Source organism: Capra hircus, chromosome 25 (assembly GCF_001704415.2).
Source record: "Capra hircus breed San Clemente chromosome 25, ASM170441v1, whole genome shotgun sequence".
NCBI lineage: Eukaryota > Metazoa > Chordata > Mammalia > Artiodactyla > Bovidae > Capra > Capra hircus.
In genome coordinates, this window is record NC_030832.1 from 20,133,098 (window position 1) to 20,153,378 (window position 20,281).

Genomic DNA, 20,281 nt, shown 5'->3' on the forward strand with positions numbered 1-20,281 from the left:
GGAGTTTGGGATTAGCAGATCCATGCCTCTATATATAAAAAAGATAAACCACAAGGTCCTACTGTATAGCATAGGGAACTATATTCAATATCTTGTAATAAACTATTACAGAAAAAAAAGAAATCAGTGAAAATGAGGAATGGGCATCTCCAGGGGCCTGGGGGCGGGGCACAGCACAGGCCACCGGGGCGGGGCTTCACAGGGCTCCTGCAGCCCCCCACTGATCTTCCTGGCCTCCTCCACCAGATTGGGCTGTTTATCAGCTATGACAACGCCACCAAGCAGCTGGACACGGTTTATGACATCACGCCTGAACTGGCCCAGGCGTTTCTGGAGAGGATCAGCTCCTCCAACTTTGACATGAGGAATACCTCTACCATCCACAGGCAAGGAGTGTGGGCACTGGGCCCCCAGAGCTGTTTCCTACCTAAGCATCAGCTTTCTCTGAGCAGCAGAAGAGCTGGGGAGGGGAGGGAGGTGGCTGATCCATCTCTTTGAATTGTCCCACGTCTCTGTGCATGTGAGGGAGGTGTTTCCCCAAAGAGATCCCTTTAAAGAGGTTATGAAGTGGAGAAGAAAACAAAATGTGTTTAAAGCATCTCCTATGTGCTAACATTTTATACAGCCTTACCTATCAAGTACTAAGATTCCAGCTCTAAGCACAGAAGTGGAACTTTTTACATTCTTGGTATTCCCTCCATTCCAAGTTGTAAATGTGTCATTTACAATTGGTTAGGTCGGGTATTGGAAATAGCTCACGGGCCTCACATTTGTGAACCTGTTGTATCCTAGACCCTCAGGCAGGGAGCCCTGGCGTGAGGTCAGCTCTAGAATTTAGTGATTATAACCTGATTCCCAGGAACTGGAACCATTTCGAGCAGGGAAGGGCCAGGAGCTGCGTACTTGGTGACCGCAGAAAGGGTTTGAATGTTGGGGGTAATTGCGCAGTGGGGAGGGGTGGTGGGCACCGTTCACCCATCTCTTCTCCATCTCCCAGGGTCTTACTGTCACAGATCTTCCTCTGACAGCATCACATGACCTTACATTTTCCAAAGTCACCTGCAGAGAATATTCTCATATAGAACCCTTACAACCCTCTTCTCCTGTCCTTAGTAATTTTCACTCAATGGCATGGGCCCTATTTTTTCTAGTCAGTTCAGTTTAGTTGCTCCGTCGTGTCTGACTCTTTGCGACCCCATGGACTGCAGCAGGCCAGGCCTCCCGGAGTTTACTCAAACTCACGTCCATCGAGTCGGTGATGCCATCCAACCTTCTCGTCCTCTGTTGTCCCCTTTCTCCTACCACCTTCAGTCTTAGTTACACAAAAAATAGTGTAGTGATTAAGAACATGGGGCCTGGAGGCAGAAGTCCTGGGTTTGATCCTGGCTCTGCCACTTACAAGTTGGGTGATCTGCACCTCCCTGTGAATCTACTTCCCCATCTGTGAAATGGGAGCTAATAAACTGCCTATTTCATTAAGACCCTTGTAAGGATTAAGCACATTTGCACATAGAAAGTGCTCAGTAAATATTAGTTATTCTTAACATGATTATTAATATTCGGTCTTCACTTTCTCTGAGTATTTTTTCTCTTTAGACACACTTTAAAGTCCTTTCCCTGAGCTGGTTGCTTTCCTGGGGACCTGTCTGAGAGTGTCACTGTTTGATCATGGCCAACTAGGTGGTCCAACCACGCTAAGTCAAGTAGATTTCATACTAATGCTAAGAGCATCGTTTCAGAATAAGTGCTTAGCATCTACCAGGAAGTATGCTAATCACTTGGTATGCATCTTCTCATTTAACCCCCACAGTACTCCTTATTCTTTCATTCATCATATTTATTATGACGTGCTATGATGGGCGGAGAAGGCAATGGCAACCCACTCCAGTACTCTTGCCTGGAAAATCCCATGGATGGAGGAGCCTGAAAGGCTGCAGTCCATGGGGTCACTAAGAGTCGGACACGACTGAGCGACTTCACTTTGACTTTTCACTTTTATGCATTGGAGAAGGACATGACAACCCACTCCAGTGTTCTTGCCTGGAGAATCCCAGGGACGGGGGAGCCTGGTGGGCTGCCGTCTACGGGGTCGCACGGAGTCGGACACGACTGAAGCGACTTAGCAGCAGCAGCAGCAGCAGCTATGATGGGCAAAGGAAACCTCCCCATTAAAAGCTTAGAGAGGCAGGGTTATGGTAGAGTGTGCGCTGCACAGCCTTGTGTAGCTTGCAGAGAAGTAACTTGCTGGAAGTCAGATGTCTCATAGAGCTGAGCTTCAAATTCCAGTTGGGGGTGAAGGTGTGTTCTTAACCAATAGATGCAGTGCTTCCAGCTAGACCAGGGGTCAGATCTCATCTCTGCTCCTACATTGTTCTGACTCCTGTCTTTTTATTTTCTTTTGAAGCATCATCATCTAGGGGTGTTGGCTGTAAATAAATATCCTGGAAAAATCCTGGAAATAAACTTCTGCTTCAGAGAATCCCTCAGGGTGGGCAAATCCCTTATCTCTGTGTGGATAAGGAAAGCTTTCTTTGTATCCCTTAATGCCCCAGGAGGAGAGACAGCATAGTTGGATGGATCTAGATTTAAGGCCCAGTACCACTTGCCTTAATCTGTCTGAGTCTCAGTTTACCCTTCTGTGAAATGGGGCTAATGAGAGTACTCACCTTGCAGGGTTGTGATGAGCTAATCCAGGTTAAAGGGCTCAACACGGTTCCTGGTGCTTAGCAGCTGCTATGATTGTGACCTCTTGGTTCTAACTGGAGTGGAGTCTTGGTTGTGGCCCCCTCCTCTCTGCCCTCCATCAGCATCCCTTTATCTTCTCTCGCAGGCTGGGGCTGCTGGTTTGTTTCTACGATGACCTGGAGCTGCTGGAAGCTGCTGTGGCCCAAGTGCTCCTTCACCAGATGATCAAATGCAGCCACCTGCGGGGCTTCCAGGCTGGTGTTCAGAAGGTGCAGAAATGCTGTGAAGCCCCACACCCTTGGCCTCAGTTTCACTAGCCACAGAAAAGGGAAGAACCGTCTTGTCTGCCCTTTGCAAGAAAGGGTGAATCGCGATCGAGGTCCAGCCACAGCAGAAACCCCAGCATGAACTTAAAGTAGGGAGAAGCAACAACCAACTGTAGGACGAGCTTGAATCAGTTTAATCAAAGTGGCCACCTCAGACTGAAATGCCGTGCGTGAGGTTATTTGGGGATCTTAAATGCAGATTTAAGGTCTGGGTGGGGCCTGAGACTGCATTTCTAACGAGCTTCCAGGTGATGTTGAAGCTGCTTGGCTGGTGACTGTGCTTGGAATAGAGAGGAAGTAAAAGAACTCAAATCTGGTTCTACTAGTGGCATATCCCTTCCCCAGGCTCTGCCCTCAGAGATTCTCAGGTTATGGTCTGGGGTTTGGCCTGGGTGTGGCAGGTCTTCAAAGCTACTCAGATGATTCCGATGTAGCCAGGGGAGTTACTGAATTCCTAGACCAAGGTTTTGGGCAAATTGGCACATGGGGACTATCTCATTTCCCTCCCGACTTCATCTCTTTCTCTCCCTTCTTCCCTTGAAGTCTTAATTCTGCCCGGCTTCTCTCCCTTCTTTTTTTTTTTAAAGATTTTATTTTTATTTATTTGTTTATGGCCATGCTGGGTCTTTATTGCTGAATGGGCTTTCTCTCTAGTTGTGATGTGCAGGCTTCTCATAGCTGTGGCTCTCCTCTTGTGGAGGACGGGTTCTAGGCCTGTGGGCTTCAGTAGCTGCGCCATGTGGGCTCAGAAGTCGCAGCCCCCAGGCTCTAGAGCACAGGCTCGGTAGTCGTAACACATGGGCTTTGTTGCTCTGCAGCTTGTGGGATCTTCCCGGACCAGGGATTGAACCCTGGTCTCCTGCATTGGTAGGAGGATTCTTTACCACTGAGCCACCAGGGAAGCGCCTCTCTCACTTCTTTTTGTTTTTCTCATTTTTCAAGTGGGAACGATAGTATGAGAGCAATATTCAAGAAAATTTTGGTCACCTCATCAGTTATTCCACAGCAGTGTTTCACACATCACCAAATCCTCAGGAAAAGAATCCTTCCCAAGCAAGCTCAAGCAAAAATAAAATAAGTGTAGTTTAGGGCCACAGGGACAGTTGTGACCAAGAAGAAAGTTAGGTGTGACTAGATATGAGAGAACCCTTTGGCTCATTTGGGTCAATAGTTCTTACCGGGAGGGTGCATCAGAATCAGCGGGAGGGCTTGTTGGAAACAGCTTAATAAGATACCCTCATCCGATTCAGGGGGTTCCCTGGTGGCTCAGATGGTAAAGCGTCTGCCCGCAATGCGGGAAGCCTCGGTTTGATCCCTGGGTCGGGAAGATCCCCTGGAGAAGGAAATGGGCAAGAGTACCCACTCCAGTACTCTTGCCTGGAAAATTCCATGGACAGAGGAGCCTTGTAAACTACAGTCCACCGGCTTGCAGAGTCGGGCACGACTGAGCGACGTCACTTCACTTCATCTGATTCAAGAGCGCTGGGGTGGAACCTGAGATGTTGTATTTCTAACAACTCTCCAGGTGATGCTGAAACTACTGGTTAAGCCCCACACTTTGGGAGCTACTGCTGTAGGCCTTTTGCAGATGTGGAAGCTGATCTCTAGGGAAGGGGAGCTGCTGATTTTGGAGAAAACCAGCTGTGATAGCTGTCTCTTTCACTTTTACTCTGCTGCCCCCCAGTGGCCATCTGGAATACTTGCGCACACGCCTCTGACATGATTCTATATATATCTAAGTCACTTCAGTCCTGTCCGACTCTGTGTGACCCCATAGACGGCAGCCCACCAGGCTCTCCCGTCCCTGGGATTCTCCAGGCAAGAACACTGGAGTGGGTTGCCATGTCCTTCTCCAATGCATGAAAGTGAAAAGTCAAAGTGAAGTCACTCAGTCGTGTCCTACCCTTAGCGACCCCATGGACTGCAGCCTACCAGGCTCCTCCATCCATGAGACTTTCCAGGCAAAAGTACTGGAGTGGGGTGCCATTACGGTTCATGCAAACTCAGGTGTTAAAATACAAACCGTTCTGTTGTTGTTTTGTTTTTGTATAGAGGTCACGTTACAACAGATAAATCGATCGTCTTCTTTACTGAAAGCAGTTGGGAAACACACTTGACTATAACTGGACAGGCATGTTATAAAAAATAAGGGAATCACAAAAACGTGAAAACTTGTAAGACGTAATTTTAAATGAAAAATTTTAAATGGAGCAGGAAATTGCGTTTCTGTTCATGTTACATCTATATAAAGACTAGATACCATAGTTTATATAGGCATAAGAAATTTTGGAAACATAAACAGTTACTAACCACAGTAATTCTTTTGAGGTAGAGTTTTCAGGAGACTTTTACTTTCTTGTTACTGTTGAGAATTATTTTTACACATTTATATATTATCGTAAAGCTTCCCGGGATATTTCATAAAAGAAAAGCAGCCATGTAGACAGGATGTAGAGTTCAAGGTCACAAAAAAAAATAGATGCTACAGGAATGGTGGTTATGAGTGAACAAAATTTCCTTCTGCCATGCTTTAAGGTTGATTTAATAACAAATTAATATTTAAATGAAGCATAGAGTGAATTTGCAGCATAGGAAGGTCGAGGCCAGAGGAGGTGGCATTTTCAGCAGTGTGACTCGTGATCTGGTCTCAGCAGGAGCCCCCTTCTTTTTGATGAGCAGGGAAGGAGAAGGCGCACGCTGGGGTATAGTCCGGAGGAGCCGCCGTCCTGCTTGCTGTCAACTCTCACCCTGGCTTGCTCCCTTTCTAGCTCAAAGCTGAGCTCCTGGAAATTGCCACGGAGAACCAGACCCTTAATGAGACTCTGGGCTCTTTGTCGGATGCGGTCATGGGCTTGACCCACAGTCAGCTGGAATCCCTCTCCCCCGAGGCTGTGCAGGGCGCCATCTCAACCCTCAACCAGGTCTCTGGCTGGACCAGGAGCCAGGTCATCATCTTGTCTGCCAAATACCTGGCCCACCAGAAGGTCAGTTGGAGCATTGGACTCTGTTTTAATGGCCCAAGACCGAAGGGCTGGTTATAGACCTTCAGCAGGGGCAGCCAATCGGTAAGAAGATGGTGCCAAGGAAGGCTACCTGGGTGCAAATCCTTGTCTTCCATGTGTGACAGTGTCTGCTGCGTGACAGTGGGGAACTGACAACTTCTCCTTGCCTCAGTTTCCCTCTGTAAGATGGGGATAACAATAGCTCCTATTCCATAGGTTTATGTGAGTTGGTCCACAGGAAGAGGTTGGATAACACGTGACCTAGAGTCCAAGCTCAGTGAGTGTTAGCTATCACTGAGTTAATCATTTAACCTTCCCAACAGCCCTATAAGGTCAGTAATGTTATAACCTCCATTTTCCAGGTCATTCATATGAGGCACAGAGCGTATAAGGGAATTGCCAAGGCCGCATGAAAGGGACAGGGCTGGGATTGAACCCAGGGCATCTGGCTTCAGAGCCCGCTTGCTTCATTCCCATGCTGACTGCCTCTATCATGGCACCGTGACCACTGCCCACTCATTCTTCTTTCTGACTCAAAGCTAAGGGTAGACCATCCATCTTGTCCCTTCAAGACTTCTCGTGACTTTAGCTTGAAGGCTTTGAGGACCTTCTGTTTTGACTGGGGCCACCTAAGTCCACTCTGTGAATGTGATTTTAGAGCGCTGGGGGAGACAGTCTTGTTCCTCCCAGCCCTGGACCAAGTGGCTCTTCTCTTTCCTGGCATCCAACTCTTCTTACAGAGGAATGAGGCGACTTTTGCTAAGAAGCCAAGTGCTCAAAAGTCTTTGCCTTCCTTAAGGACAGTAAGAGGCTGTTCATTCTACAGGGAATAGCTCAAGGAAACCACTCAACTGGTTTTTTTTAAAAAAAAAAAACAGTAAAAAAACAGTAAATTTTTCTGATTATATTACATTTAGCCTCTTTACACCAAAGGAGGGGTTGGGAAACAGTCATGATTTCTGTTAGGGTGTCCAGCTACAGTCATATATATATATAAAATATCAGACTCATGTCCTAAAATGCTTCTTTATTTCACCTCAAAGCTTCCACGTGAAGATAGATGAGTGAGGGGCTTTGCTGTGTCAGTTGCCTGACAGGTGACATACGGAGGACAGCAGGCTTCTCCTGGTCCCATGAGAGGGGTGTGCAGGGCAAACAGAGGCGCCATGACTCACCCCAAGGTTCTTGCCCATTGTTGCCACTGTGGGTACTGCCTGATGTTCGGGTTTTTTTTTTTTTAAATAAAGCAGAAACTCTAATTTGGATTTTTATAGGATCCCCCCAATTTTTAAATCTCGTCTGCTAGGTCAGATTACACACAGAAGAGCCCGTTGCCTGGTCAGCGGTGGCATATGGGTCACTGTGCAGTGCTTAGTCGCTCAGTCGTGTCCAACTCTTTGTGACCCCATGGACTGCAGCCCACCAGGCTCCTCTGTCCATGGGGTTTCTCCAGGCAAGAGTACTACAGTGGGTTGCCTTGCCCTCCTCCACTGCTCTTTATTAATTCTGCCGTGGCCTCAGATGGCATAGTGGTTACCCCAGCGGCATGGTTACCTCTGTGTTGTGTTTTGATACTTAGGTCTCTTTCCTGATGGAAGGAGGGGGGTCTGGGAGGGCAGCTTGTGTCTTGCTCACAGGGGTGCCCCAGCACCCCTCCGGATGCCCAGCCTGCAGTGGGGCCTGGTATACGCCCTTGAGGTGCAGCCCCGAGGCTGGTCCTCACCTTCCCTTGCCGGCGCCCCCAGGTGCTGTCCTTCTACAACGTCAGTCAGATGGGCGTGCTGCTGACTGGGGTGGGCACGCAGGCCTTCCATGCCATGGACCGCAGGGACCTCATGCAGCTCCTAAGAAGCGCCACCTCCCTGCACGTGTCCGACTTGTCACCTGCCCAGCAGCACGGAGTCCTGAGCAAGGTGAGAGCAAGATGTCTGGTCCGCAGCCCCTGGGGCTCTCAGGCGTGTGGTTTTGGGGCTTTGTGAGGGGGCTCTGTCTTTGGGTGGGGTTGTTCTAAGCCTGGAGAATGCCTTCTTCTGATGCCCACCTCCCTTCCTTTCTGGAAAGTGCCTCTGGGGTCGAACCTGATTCTCCCCAGACTCTGGTGCTGTCCCCAGCCAGCTGAATCCGGAACACTTTTCTTCAGTTGGATTTCTTTCTGTCATAATGTTTTAGGGGTTTGGTTTTCAAATGTGGAAATGAATCCTGAATTCCCCTGCTGCTAAGTCGCTTCAGTCGTGTCCGACTCTGTGCGACCCCATAGATGGCAGCCTACCAGGCTCCTCCGTCCATGGGATTTTCCAGGCAAGAGTATTCCCCTAGTGCTTCAGAAAGGCCCCCATTTCCTCTTCCAAAGCCATGTCCACATTTCTCGCCCTCACTTGCAGTGGGTCTTCTGGGCATCATATCCTGTTGGACCTGCCATGTCTAATTGCACAGTCTGCTAAGAAAGCAACTCAAAGGGTTGGGCCTAAAATACCAATACCTTGCAGATCGCTGTAGCTCTTATGGTTAAAGGGTGTGGGTTTTGGAATAAGGCAAAGTTGGGCTTGAATCTCACGTTATCAAATTTCAGCCAATTACTCATTAAGCTTTGGTTTTCTTACCTGTAAAATGGGGATAAGGACTGTCACCACCTCATTGGGTTGCTGAGCAGATCTGGTGGGACTTATTGCCCGTGAAGCACCCGCCTGGCCCTCACCCAACACTCAGTCCATCCTCTGCAAAGTTGTTACTATGCTTCTTCTCACTTTTGACAGGTGATGGAAGCGGGAGATACTGTCTCTGGCATTGTTGAAATACAGGGTGCTTTCTTTAAGGAAGTGTCTCTCTTTGATTTATGGAGGGAACCTGGATTCAACTCCACAGTCCTGAAGGCAAAGGAGATCCGGAGGAGTCAGGTATGACTGCAATGCCCAGAGGTGGTGCCTGGACTTCTGATTGTCTTATGGGAAAGGTCTGTTCTAAGGTTAACTTGGTACTTGGTAAAACAAACTTATTTCTGTGTGAGTAAACTCATGAACTTGGGCATACTCCGGGAGATGGTGGTAAAGGACAGGGAAGCCTGGTGTGCTGTAGTCCATGGGCTTGCGAAGAGTCAGGCATGACTTGGTGTCTGAACAACAGCAACAAACTCAGGAGGCAGAATAGTGTTAAGTTAGATGAAACCCAAGTGTGAATTCCGGGGCTACTGTTGATTAACTTTGGGGTCACTGCTTCTCCTCCCATGGCCTCAGTTTTCTCATCTGCAAAATGGGGCTCATCTCTCATGAGGCTCTGCTGGGCATGCACTGTGCATGAGAGCAGTTACTACTGGGGCCGCCTGGGAAGAGCTGTGCTGTGGAGGCCCTTGAACTTCCTCTGACTTGCATTCATTCATTCATTCACAGTGTTTATGGAGCCCCTGGCCGCTTCTCTCCCCTCTCAGGTGCCAGGTGCTGTTCGTGGTCCTGGGGACACGGAAGTGAAGGGCGCTTCCTTCCTAGTAAGGGAGACAGTACAAAAGATCAGCAGCTGAATGTATGCCCTGCTACCTTTTTTTTTTTTTTTTTTTTTGATTCCTCTGCTGGGCTTGTGGGATGTAAGTTCCCCAACCAGGGATCGAACCTGGGTCTTTGGCAATGAGAGCGTGGCATCCTAACCGCTGGTACTCCAGGGAATAAATGTGTGCCCTGTTAGATGATAGATGCTGATGAGTGGTAAGGAGACAGTAAGCCAGGGGAGGAGGCAGGGGTTCCAGGGGGTGGGGAGTGAGCTGCTTAGACAGGCGACTTGCTGAGCTCAGAGAGGTTGAAGGGGCCACGAACTCTTAGCTGCAGCATGTGGGATCTAGTTCCCTGATCAGGGATTGAACCCAGGCACCCTGCACTGGGAGCGTGGAGTCTTGACCCCTGGACCACCAGGGAAGACCCAGGAGATTCTTTATCTATGGAACTTTCTAGCCCATCCTGGTCTAGTCATCGTCAGTTTTACTTCCTGGAATGCTGTGTTCAGGAACCAGCAGGTGGGCATGAAATAGGGGCTGCAGGGGGTCCTCAGCTGGGCAGCGGCTTCTCTGAGCACAGGAAGCAAACCTCCCGCCTCGCTGTCTTGACTTTGCTCCTCGTTCACCTCCTGGACCACCTGGGGTGTGAGAGCTCTGCAATCACTGGACACCAGCTCAAATCCCAGCCCAGCTGCTTAGCGACTGTGTGAAAGTGAAAGTGAAGTCGCTCAGTCATTTCTGACTCTTTGGAATGCTGTGGACTGTAGCCCTCCAGGCTCCTCCATTCATGGGATTTTCCAGGCGAGACTACTGGAGTGGGTTGCCATTTCCTTCTCCAGGGGGTCTTCCTGAACCAGGGATGGAACTTGGGCCTCCTGCATTGCAGGCAGACTCTGAGCCACCAGGGGATTCCTGCAATTGTGTGGTTCTAGGTAAATAACAAAGCTTCCATTTTCCCATCTGTGAAATGGGAGCATAGGACTCATGACGATGGCCCATGAGTGCTCCATCAAAGTGGCAATCATCCTCTTCCCTCAGGCCTTGTTCCTGTTTGAGCTTCTGTCCGAAACGACCAGGAGACCTGAGGAGCTCCTGAGGTGAGCCTGGGACTGACGAGCCCACTGCAGTGTCCCTCTCCAGGAGCCTGATTCCCCAGGAGGGAGAGTCGAAGTCCTGCCTGCCGTGGGTGTCGGTTCAGATCTGCCTGCGCTTGCTCCTTCTTTCCTCTTCCCTGCCGCCCCTTTCTCCTGGGCCCCTTGTCTCGTTTTCTAGTGCAGGGCAGCTGCTCAAAGGTGTGACGTGCCCCCACATTGACGCCATGAGCGCCGACTCCTTTCTGGCTCACTTCCAGTATTTCGAGAACAACTTCTCTCTGCTTTCACTGTATCAGGTACCATCAAAGCCCTTCCCTGCTTCTCATTCTCTCTCCCTACCCCGGTCACCGGGTGGATTAACTGTGGTGTCTTAAGATACTCGTGCCAGATTACTGATGCAGGTGATGATATGGGGCCAGGTATTGAGCCAGCTTTTCTCTAATTTCTGTTTTAAGAGCTCCACATACCCATGCCTCTGCAGCCAGAGTCTCAGCAGACGGGCTATTCTATACCCAGATGTGAACCTCAGATTTCAGCTGGCAAGTAGACCATTTTTGCATGTTCACAATTATGCTCCTGGGAGTGCTCCTCACACCCTCATCTGCCTTCCTACCCTTTCCAGGGGTAGCCTCTTTAACTCTTTGGGGAGACCAGAAGCAGTGCCTGATTTTCACTGTATCTAAGCAAGTGAAAGCAGGCCTGGGGAGCAGCGTTTGGACTTGGAGTGTAAGCAGCGAGCTGTATAGTGTCTGAGAGGGTGAGCACATGGCCTGTGCATTTCAGATCTGAATGAAATGTTTCCAAGCAATAACATTTTCTTTTTTTCCCCTTCCATATATTTTTATTTTTTATTATTTTTTAAAATCTTATACTTTTTTCTTTTTCTTTTTTAAATTATGGAAGTATGATAACACATTTCCAAGGAGACTTGGAAAATACAGAACGAAGTCACACACAGTTCCACTATATATTACAATAATTTTTTTAAGTAGATAATTTCAGATTGGAGTTTCTATATCAAACTCTCAAAAATTAATAGAATGAGTAGGCAGAAAGTTTACAGTAGACCTGAAAAGCATTATGAACCAATTCAACATAATTAAGATTTATACAATTTTCACACAACAGCAGGATATAGATTCTATTCAAGTTCTGGTAGACTATAAATCAGGAGACACTGGAACATATCCAGGGACATAAAACAAAGTGCAAACATTTCCTGGTCTAGAGGCATTGAAGCCATACAGGGTCTGTTCTCTTATCACTGTGGAATTGTGTTAGAGATCAATATTAGAAGATATTTGAAAATAACCCACATATTTTCATGTGCAATGTAACATTTACTGAGAGAGCTCTTTGACTTAGCCATTGAAAACCTCAATAAAGTTAAAAGACTGAAAAAACAAAGAGGGTGATTGCAGAGAAGAAAGCATTTAAATGAGAAAATTAATATCAAGGATACTTAAAAACACCCATGTATTTGGAAGTTAAATGTCCCACTTTTAAATGATGGGTGCATCTAAGCAGCCATAACAAGGAAAATTAGAAAATATTTGCAACAATTTGCAAAATATTTGCAAAATATTTGCAAAATGAAAAGAGAAATTTCTCCCCGAGAGCCAGGAAGGGTAAAGCCAACTATATAATCCTTTGAAATCATTACAATAGTGTGCAAAATTTTAATGAAGCCTGTCATTCCCTCGGATTGTTTGTTCTGTCAGTGGTTCTCAAAGCCGAGCTTGCATCAGCACTGCTTGGAAGGCTTGTTTGCTGTGCAGCACGTTTCAGTTCTGCTGGGTGAGTGAGTTGTGATGTGCTGTACCACACAGCAGAGAAGGCGATGGCACCCCACTTCAGTGCTCTTGCCTGGAAAATCCCATGGGCGGAGGAGCCTGGTGGGCTGCAGTCCATGGGGTCGCTAAGAGTCGGGCACGACTGCCCGACTTCACTTTCACTTTTCACTTTCATGCATTGGAGAAGGAAATGGCAACCCACTCCAGTGTTCTTGCCTGGAGAATCCGAGGGATGGGGGAGCCTGGTGGGCTGCCGTCTATGGGGTCGCACAGAGCTAGACATGACTGGAGCGACTTAGCAGCAGCTGTTAGCAGTACCACACAGCACCTGCAGTTCACAATATGGTATCTGCACTTCGCAATTTGCTAAGAGGGTTGCTCTCAAGTTATGTGCTCTTTCTAAAGAACCAAAGCAAAGGGACAGAAGGACACTTTGGGAGATGCTGGGCACGCCTATTACCCTGACTGTGTGCCTGCCATCACGGGTGTTTGCCTGTGCTCGTCTCATCAAAGAGTATGCATTAAATATGTGTAATTCTCTGCATATTGATTATACCTCAGCAAAACTTGAAGAATACAGAGCCCCACTTGCGGAGTTTCCCTGGGGCTCCTGGTATGAAGCCTGATACTTTTCATTTTAACAGTTCCCTGGTGAGAACCACTGAAATCTACAAAAAGCCTTGCCCGGGTAGGGCGGGAAGCAGGTAATTTCTGTAACCTGGACCTTGGCGTGGCTGTCTCCTTCCACTCATCCAACTGATGCAATGGATGGAGTTCAGGCCCGCTTTGAGGAATACCTGCACCTTCAAATAGGAAGAGATGTCTCCATAAACCTTACCTGACTCTGCCCAGTTCTAAGAACCTTCAGATACCAGTAACTAGAAAATTTGCCTTTATTGTTTATCTTTTTGCTGAAAACACATAATTATTATAAAACAAAACAATAGAGAGAAAGTAAAATTTCCCCTAGAGCATAGTTCTCAATAGGGAACCCTTTGGACATATCTGGAAACACCTGTTTTCATGACACCTGGGGGAGATGCTACTGGCATCTAGTAGGTAGAGGCCAGGGATGCTACTTAACCATCCCATGATCCTGAGGACAGCTCCTGCAACGTGGATTTATCCTGCCTCAAATGTCAGTCATGCGGCTTCAGAGGTATAACTACAGAGGAAGTTTGCTATTGACTTGGAGAATTTTTGGTATATCTAAAGCATATCTACATGTAATTTAAAAAACACAAATAAGCTCATACCATACACAACGTTCTGTTTAAATTTATATGATACACACACACAGAAATCTACCATATGGAAACAAAATGGTTGTGTAATATTCCACCATATGACTATACTATAATTTACTTAGTTCCCTAGTGATGTATCTTAAGGTCACATCTCATTTGTAGTTATGAAAGAAACTGTGGTGAGCATTCTCAGACTTAAATTTTTGTGGGCATCTTGTTCTTGCCCCAGTTTCCTCATCCATAAACTTGGTGTAATAGTGTTATCTACATCTTAGGGTGTTAAAGTGAACATATAAGTTAATAAGTGAATGTATTCAAAGCACTTAAAACAGTGTCTGACCCTCCGAAAGCACAATCTGTGTTTGGTCTTATTGGACTCAATTCCTAGAACTGCTTTAATCTTTCAGGTTAACTGTTTGGCGTGGAAATACTGGGAGGTTTCCAGGTCCTCTATGCCACCCTTCCTCTTGGCTGCACTTCCGTAAGTGAACACCAAGTCCCCCTTTTCGGCAGTATGATTGGCGGGTGTCCTTAAAGCCAAAGTGACTCTCTTTCCCTGGGTGTTGGTGACGAACTGGAAGCAAGTAGGGAGTGCCTTCGACTGTTAAATCCTTGAGGTCCAGCATATAAATTCTGAGCCCCATGTTGATGTTTCAGGCAGACTCTCTTGCTTTTTCTTGTTATTGAAAAACCAAAGCCAAGGCAACCTGAGCTTGAATGAGTGAATGCCAGTAAAGCAGGTCGCATCTGAGCTGGTTTCACGGTTGGGTCCAGGCAGGGGAATCAGGACTAATGTGAACAGTGGGATTTCTCCCAAGATGAGTGGGTGTTCAGGCCTGGGGGGCAGCCCTGCTTTTTAAATATGGTCTGGACACAGTTTCTCTGTTTCTCTTTATTTCCCTCTTCCTTCTTTTGCTGCCATTGTCTTCACTGAATTAAAAATATTTGTTGAGTACTTACTACATACTAAGTTCTAAGAGGTAAGTCAATTTTCCCCTTATAAAAGCCTACATTCTCATGGAGGAAAAACAGAAAAGCATTAAGCCAACTATAATATCAAGCTGATATTTGATTGAAAGTAACAGAACCTTAACTCAAACTGGCTTAGACAATAAAAGGTAATTTTGTGTTCAGGAAAATCCAGGGGTGGACTCCAGGCATAGCTGGATCCAGGGGCTCAAATGAGAAGGCCAGAGAGGTCAGGGAGGGCTTGTGTGACACTCCGGGATGTTTTGTATTCTGGGCACAGTTCTATGTTTCAGAGAGATCATCATCACGGTCCATAGAGAGGATGGAGTGCGGGGGGCCTGGCTGGAAGGAGAGAGACAGTGGAGGCTTATTTCTATAAACTTGACCTTGGCACGGTTGTCTTATTCCACATATCCGTGTCTCAGCTCAAACAGCACTCCCTTCAGAGGGGTTCCCCTGGCTGTCCCCACATCATCCTCCATGATAGAGCCATTTAATTTTCTTCCTTCCATTCATTACTAGCTGAAACAATCTGTTTTATTAATTGGTCTCTGTGTTTCTTCCCCCTAGAGAATCCTGACGGTAGGGACCTGCCGCTCATGTCTTATTCATGTTGGTAGCTGGTGCCCAGCACAGTGCTTGGCATACAGCAGGCATGCCTGCTAAGTCACTTCAGCTGTGTCCAACTCTTTGCTACCCTATGGACTGTAGCCCACTAGGCTCCTCTGTCCATGAGATTCTCCTGGCAAGAAGACTGGAGTGAGTTGCAATGGCCTCCTCCAGGGGGTCTTCCTGATCCAGGGATTGAACCCATGTCTCTTTACATCCTCTGTGCTGGAAAGCGGGTTCTTTACCACTAGTGCCACCTGGGAAGCCCTGGCATGCCGCAGATGCTTATTATATATTTGCTGAATGAGTAAAAGTAAAGTGTGAAAGTGAAAGTGTTAGTCGCACAGTCATGTCCGACGCTTTGTGACCCCATGAACTGTAGCTTGACAGAATGTGGTCCACTGGAGAAGGGATGGCAAACCACTTCAGTATTCTTGCCTTGAGAACCTCATGAATGGTATGAAAAGGTAAAATGATAGGATACTGAAAGAGGAACTCCCCAGGTCTGTAGGTGCCCAATATGCTACAGGAGATCAGTGGAGAAATGACTCCAGAAAGAATGAAGGGAAGGAGCCAAAGCAAAAACAGTACTCAGGTGTGGATGTGACTGGTGATAGAAGAAAGGTCCAATGCTGTAAACAGCAATATTGCATAGGAACCTGGGATGTTAAGTCCATGAATCAAGGCACATTGGAAGCGGTCAAACTGGAGATGGCAAGAGTGAACGTCGACATTCTAGGAATCAGTGAACTAAAACGGACTGGAATGAGTGAATTTAACTCAGATGACCATTATATCTACTACTGTGGGCAGGAATCTGTTAGAAGAAATGGAGTAGCCATAATGGTCAACAAAAGAGTCAGAAATGCAGTACTTGGATACAGTCTCAAAAACAACAGAATGATCTCTGTTAGTTTCCAAGGCAAACCATTCAATATCACAGTAATCCAAGCCTATGCCCCAACCAGTAACGCTGAAGAACTGAAGTTGAATGGTTCTATGAAGACCTACAAGACCTTTTAGAACTAACACCCCAAAAAAGATGTCCTTTTCATTATAGGGGACTGGAATGCAAAAGTAGGAAGTCAATAAACACCTGGAATAACAGGCAAATTTGGCCTTGGAGTACAGAATGAAGCAGGGCAAAGGCTAATAGAGTTTTGCCAAGAGAATGCACTGGTCATAGCAAACACCCTCTTCCAACAACACAAGAGAAGACTCTACACATGGACATCACCAGGTGGTCAACACTGAAATCAGATTGATTATATTCTTTGCAGCCAAAGATGGAGAAGCTCTATACAGTCAGCAAAAACAAGACCGGGAGCTGACTGTGGCTCAGATCATGAACTCCTTATTGCCAAATTCAGACTTAAATTGAAGAAAGCAGGAAAAACCGCTAGACCATTCAGATATGACCTAAATCAAATCCCTTATGATTATACAGTGGAAGTGAGAAATAGATTTAAGGGACTAGATCTGATAGATAGAGTGCCTGATGAACTATGAACGGAGGTTTGTGACATTGTACAGGAGACAGGGATCAAGACCACCCCATGGAAAAGAAATGCAAAAAAGAAAAATGGCTGTCTGAGGAGGCCTTACAAATAGCTGTGAAAAAAAGAGAAGCAAAAAGCAAAGGAGAAAAGGAAAGATATAAGCATCTGAATGCAGAGTTCCAAAGAATAGCAAGAAGAGATAAGAAAGCCTTCCTCAGCAATCAATGCAAAGAAATAGAGGAAAACAACAGAATGGGAAAGACTAGAGATCTCTTCAAGACAATTAGAGATACCAAGGGAACATTTCATGCAAAGATGGGCTCGATAAAGGACAGAAATGGTATGGACCTAACAGAAGCAGAAGATATTAAGAAGAGATGGCAAGAATACACAGAAGAACTGTACAAAAAAGATCTTCACGACCCAGATAATCACAATGGTGTGATCATTCACCTAGAGCCAGACATCCTGGAATGTGAAGTCAAGTGGGCCTTAGAGAGCATCATTATGAACAAAGCTAGTGGAGGTGATGGAATTCCAGTGGAGCTATTTCAAATCCTGAAAGATGATGCTGTGAAAGTGCTGCACTCAATATGCCAGCACATTAGGAAAACTCAGTAGTGGCCACAGAACTGGAGAAGGTCAGTTTTCATTCCAATCCCAAAGAAAGGCAATGCCAAAGAATGCTCAAACTACCGCACAATTGCACTCATCTCACATGCTAGTAAAGTAATGCTCAAAATTCTCCAAGCCAGGCTTTAGCAATATGTGAACAATGAATTTCCAGATGTTCAAGCTGGTTTTAGGAAAGGCAGAAGAACCAGAGATCAAATTGCCAACATCCACTGGATCATTGAAAAAGCAAGAGAGTTCCAGTAAAACATCTATTTCTGCTTCATTGACTATGCCAAAGCCTAGTCTTGACTGTGTGTATCACAATAAACTATGGAAAATTCTTCAAGAGATGGGAATACCAGACCACCTGACCTGCCTTTTGAGAAACATATATGCAGGTTAGGAAGCAATAGTTTAAACTGGACATGGAACAACAGACTGGTTCCAAACAGGAAAAGGAGTACGTCAAGGCTGTATATTGTCACCCTGCTTATTTAACTTATATGCAGAGTACATCATGAGAAACGCTGGGCTGGAAGAAGCACAAGCTGGAATCAAGATTGCCAGGAGAAATATCAATAACCTCAGATATGCAGATGACACCACCCTTATGGCAGAAAGTGAAGAGGAACTAAAAGCCTCTTGATGAAAGTGAAAGAGGAGAGTGAAAAAGTTGGCTTCAAGCTCAACATTCAGAAAACGAAGATCATGGCATCTGGTCCCATCACTTCATGGGAAATAGAGGGGGAAACAGTGTCAGACTTTATTTTTTGGGGCTCCAAAATCACTGCAGATGTTGATTGCAGCCACGAAATTAAAAGACGCTTACTCCTTAAAAGGAAAGTTATGACAAACGTATATATCATATTAAAAAGCAGAGATATTACTTTGCCAACAAAGGTCTGTCTAGTCAAAGCTATGGTTTTTCCAGTGGTCATATATGGATGTGAGAGTTGGACTTGGAAGAAAGCTGAGCACCGAAGAATTGATGCTTTTGAACTGTGGTGCTGGAGAAGACTCTTGAGAGTCCCTTGGACTGTAAGGAGATCCAACCAGTCCATCCTAAAGGAGATCAGTCCTGGGTGTTCATTGGAAGGACTGATGTTGAGGCTGAAACTCCAATACTTTGGCCACCTCATGCAAAGAACTGACTCATTGGAAAAGACCCTGATTGGGAGGGATTGAGGGCAGGAGGAGAAGGGGACAACAGAGGATGAGATGGCTGGATGGCATCACTGACTCAATGGAAGTGAGTTTGAGTGAACTCCGGGAGATGGTGATGGTCAGGGAGGCCAGGCGTGCTGCGATTCGTGGGGTCGCAAAGAGTCGGACACGACTGAGCGACCGAACCGAGCTGAACTGAACTGTAGCCTGCCAGGCTCCTCTGTCCATGGAACTATCCAGGCAAGAATACTGGAGTGGGTTGCCATTCCCTTCTCCAGGGTATCTTCCCAACCCAGGGGTTGAATCCAGGTATCTTGCACTGCAAGCAGATTCTTTACTGTCTGAGCTACCAGGGAAGCCCTCTGATTGAATGAATGAAAAAATAAATAAGACAGTGACATTAGGAATGGAGAGACAAGAACAGATTTGAGTATCATTGAGGAGCCAGCAAAGGAAGATGTAAGGATAAAGAAATGAAGGAGTCTTGGATGGCAGAGAGAAGGCAGAACATGTTTGAAAGGAGGAGGTTGAATTTGGTTTTGGAATAGTGAAGTGGCAATGATGCCACCTGGATCTTTCTCAACCTTTATTTCATTATTGCCTCCCAAAGTAGTAAAATTTAATTTCTCCATAATGAGAGAAATTATAAGGAGTAAGATTGTGTTGAGTAGGATTGAGCTTAGGCAGGTCACAAATCACTGTAATAATGAATATTCCCCACCCCTATTCCCTCTTTCTCCCTGAACCAGTTTCTCCCCATTGGGGGAAATATTGCTTATCTTGAGAATATAAGGTCAAGAGCTTGGAGGAGAGTTCTCATCTCAAACAGTACTCCTTTCAGAGGGGCTTCCCTGGCTGGTCCCCGCATCATCCTTCATGATAGAGCCATTTAATTTTCTTCCTTCCATCCATTACTAGATGAAATAATGTGTTTTATTAACTGGTCTCTGTTTCTTTGCCCTAGAGAATCCTGGAGTTGACGGAATTGGGAGTCATTTCTCTCCCCCTCTCTCCTCATCTTTTTCCCTCCACTTTCTATTTCATTTTTTTCTCCTCTTTGTCTCTTTCTTCTTCTGGTTTTTCATTTCCTTTCTCCTCATTCCCCCTCAACCAGTCCAGCAGGCAGCTTCTGTCTATGGAGAGCCTGTTCTCATATCTTGCTGTTGGGTCATGGAAGAGGAGCATGATGGGAAACTTGTTTCCACCTGTGAGAGAAGAGCATTATGGGAAGTTTGTTTCCTGCCAGTCAAAAAGGAAAATGATGAGTGGGAGGCTTGCTCCCTGCTCAGAGGAGCCAGGACATCACTGGGGAGAACCAACACTTAAGGATCAGCTCTGTGATAAGCTCTTGGGCAAATACAGAGCAGCCCCTGTTTTCCTTCCCTCATTCCCCCATCTCTCTCCAGGGCTCGCTACCTGGCTTCTCTCCCAGCATCTCAGTGTGTGCCCTTCCTGATCAGCCTGGGGAAGAGTCAGTTGGACTCCTTGGTTTTGGATTCCCACAAAAAAAATTCCGTCCTCAAGAAAGTGCAGCAGTGCCTGGTAAGGAAACTCTTCCTGGGACACTTTGACTCGTGACCCTTCCCCTCTGGGGCCTGAGGGCATCCTGGGGAGCCCTCAGGGGAGCTGGCTGTGTTCTCAGGTCTGATGTGAGGGCTGGAAGTTTGATTTGTGGGTCTCAAAGCTGGCTCTGAAACCACTGGGTGGGACACTCTTGGCCACTGGTTCTGGGGACTTCCATTCTGGGGCCTGAATGAGGGGAGGCCGCCCTGGAGGACTGGAAAGAGCACAGTACACAGA

The 20,281-nt window shown here is 46.6% G+C and overlaps 1 protein-coding gene across 2 annotated transcripts in view; it reads left to right on the top strand.

The window, feature by feature from the left end:
• OTOA (otoancorin) overlaps positions 1-20,281 on the top strand; it is a 73,278-nt gene that overhangs the window by 20,789 nt on the left and 32,208 nt on the right. The window contains exons 10-18 of one of the 2 annotated variants that reach the window (XM_018039982.1): positions 247-410; positions 2,819-2,954; positions 5,780-5,995; positions 7,759-7,926; positions 8,767-8,907; positions 10,530-10,588; positions 10,764-10,881; positions 14,033-14,106; positions 19,888-20,023. In XM_018039982.1, coding sequence (XP_017895471.1) covers positions 247-410; positions 2,819-2,954; positions 5,780-5,995; positions 7,759-7,926; positions 8,767-8,907; positions 10,530-10,588; positions 10,764-10,881; positions 14,033-14,106; positions 19,888-20,023 — 1,212 coding nt within the window. The remainder of the gene's footprint in view (positions 1-246; positions 411-2,818; positions 2,955-5,779; positions 5,996-7,758; positions 7,927-8,766; positions 8,908-10,529; positions 10,589-10,763; positions 10,882-14,032; positions 14,107-19,887; positions 20,024-20,281) is intronic. The other variant, XM_018039983.1, reaches the window with a different exon arrangement.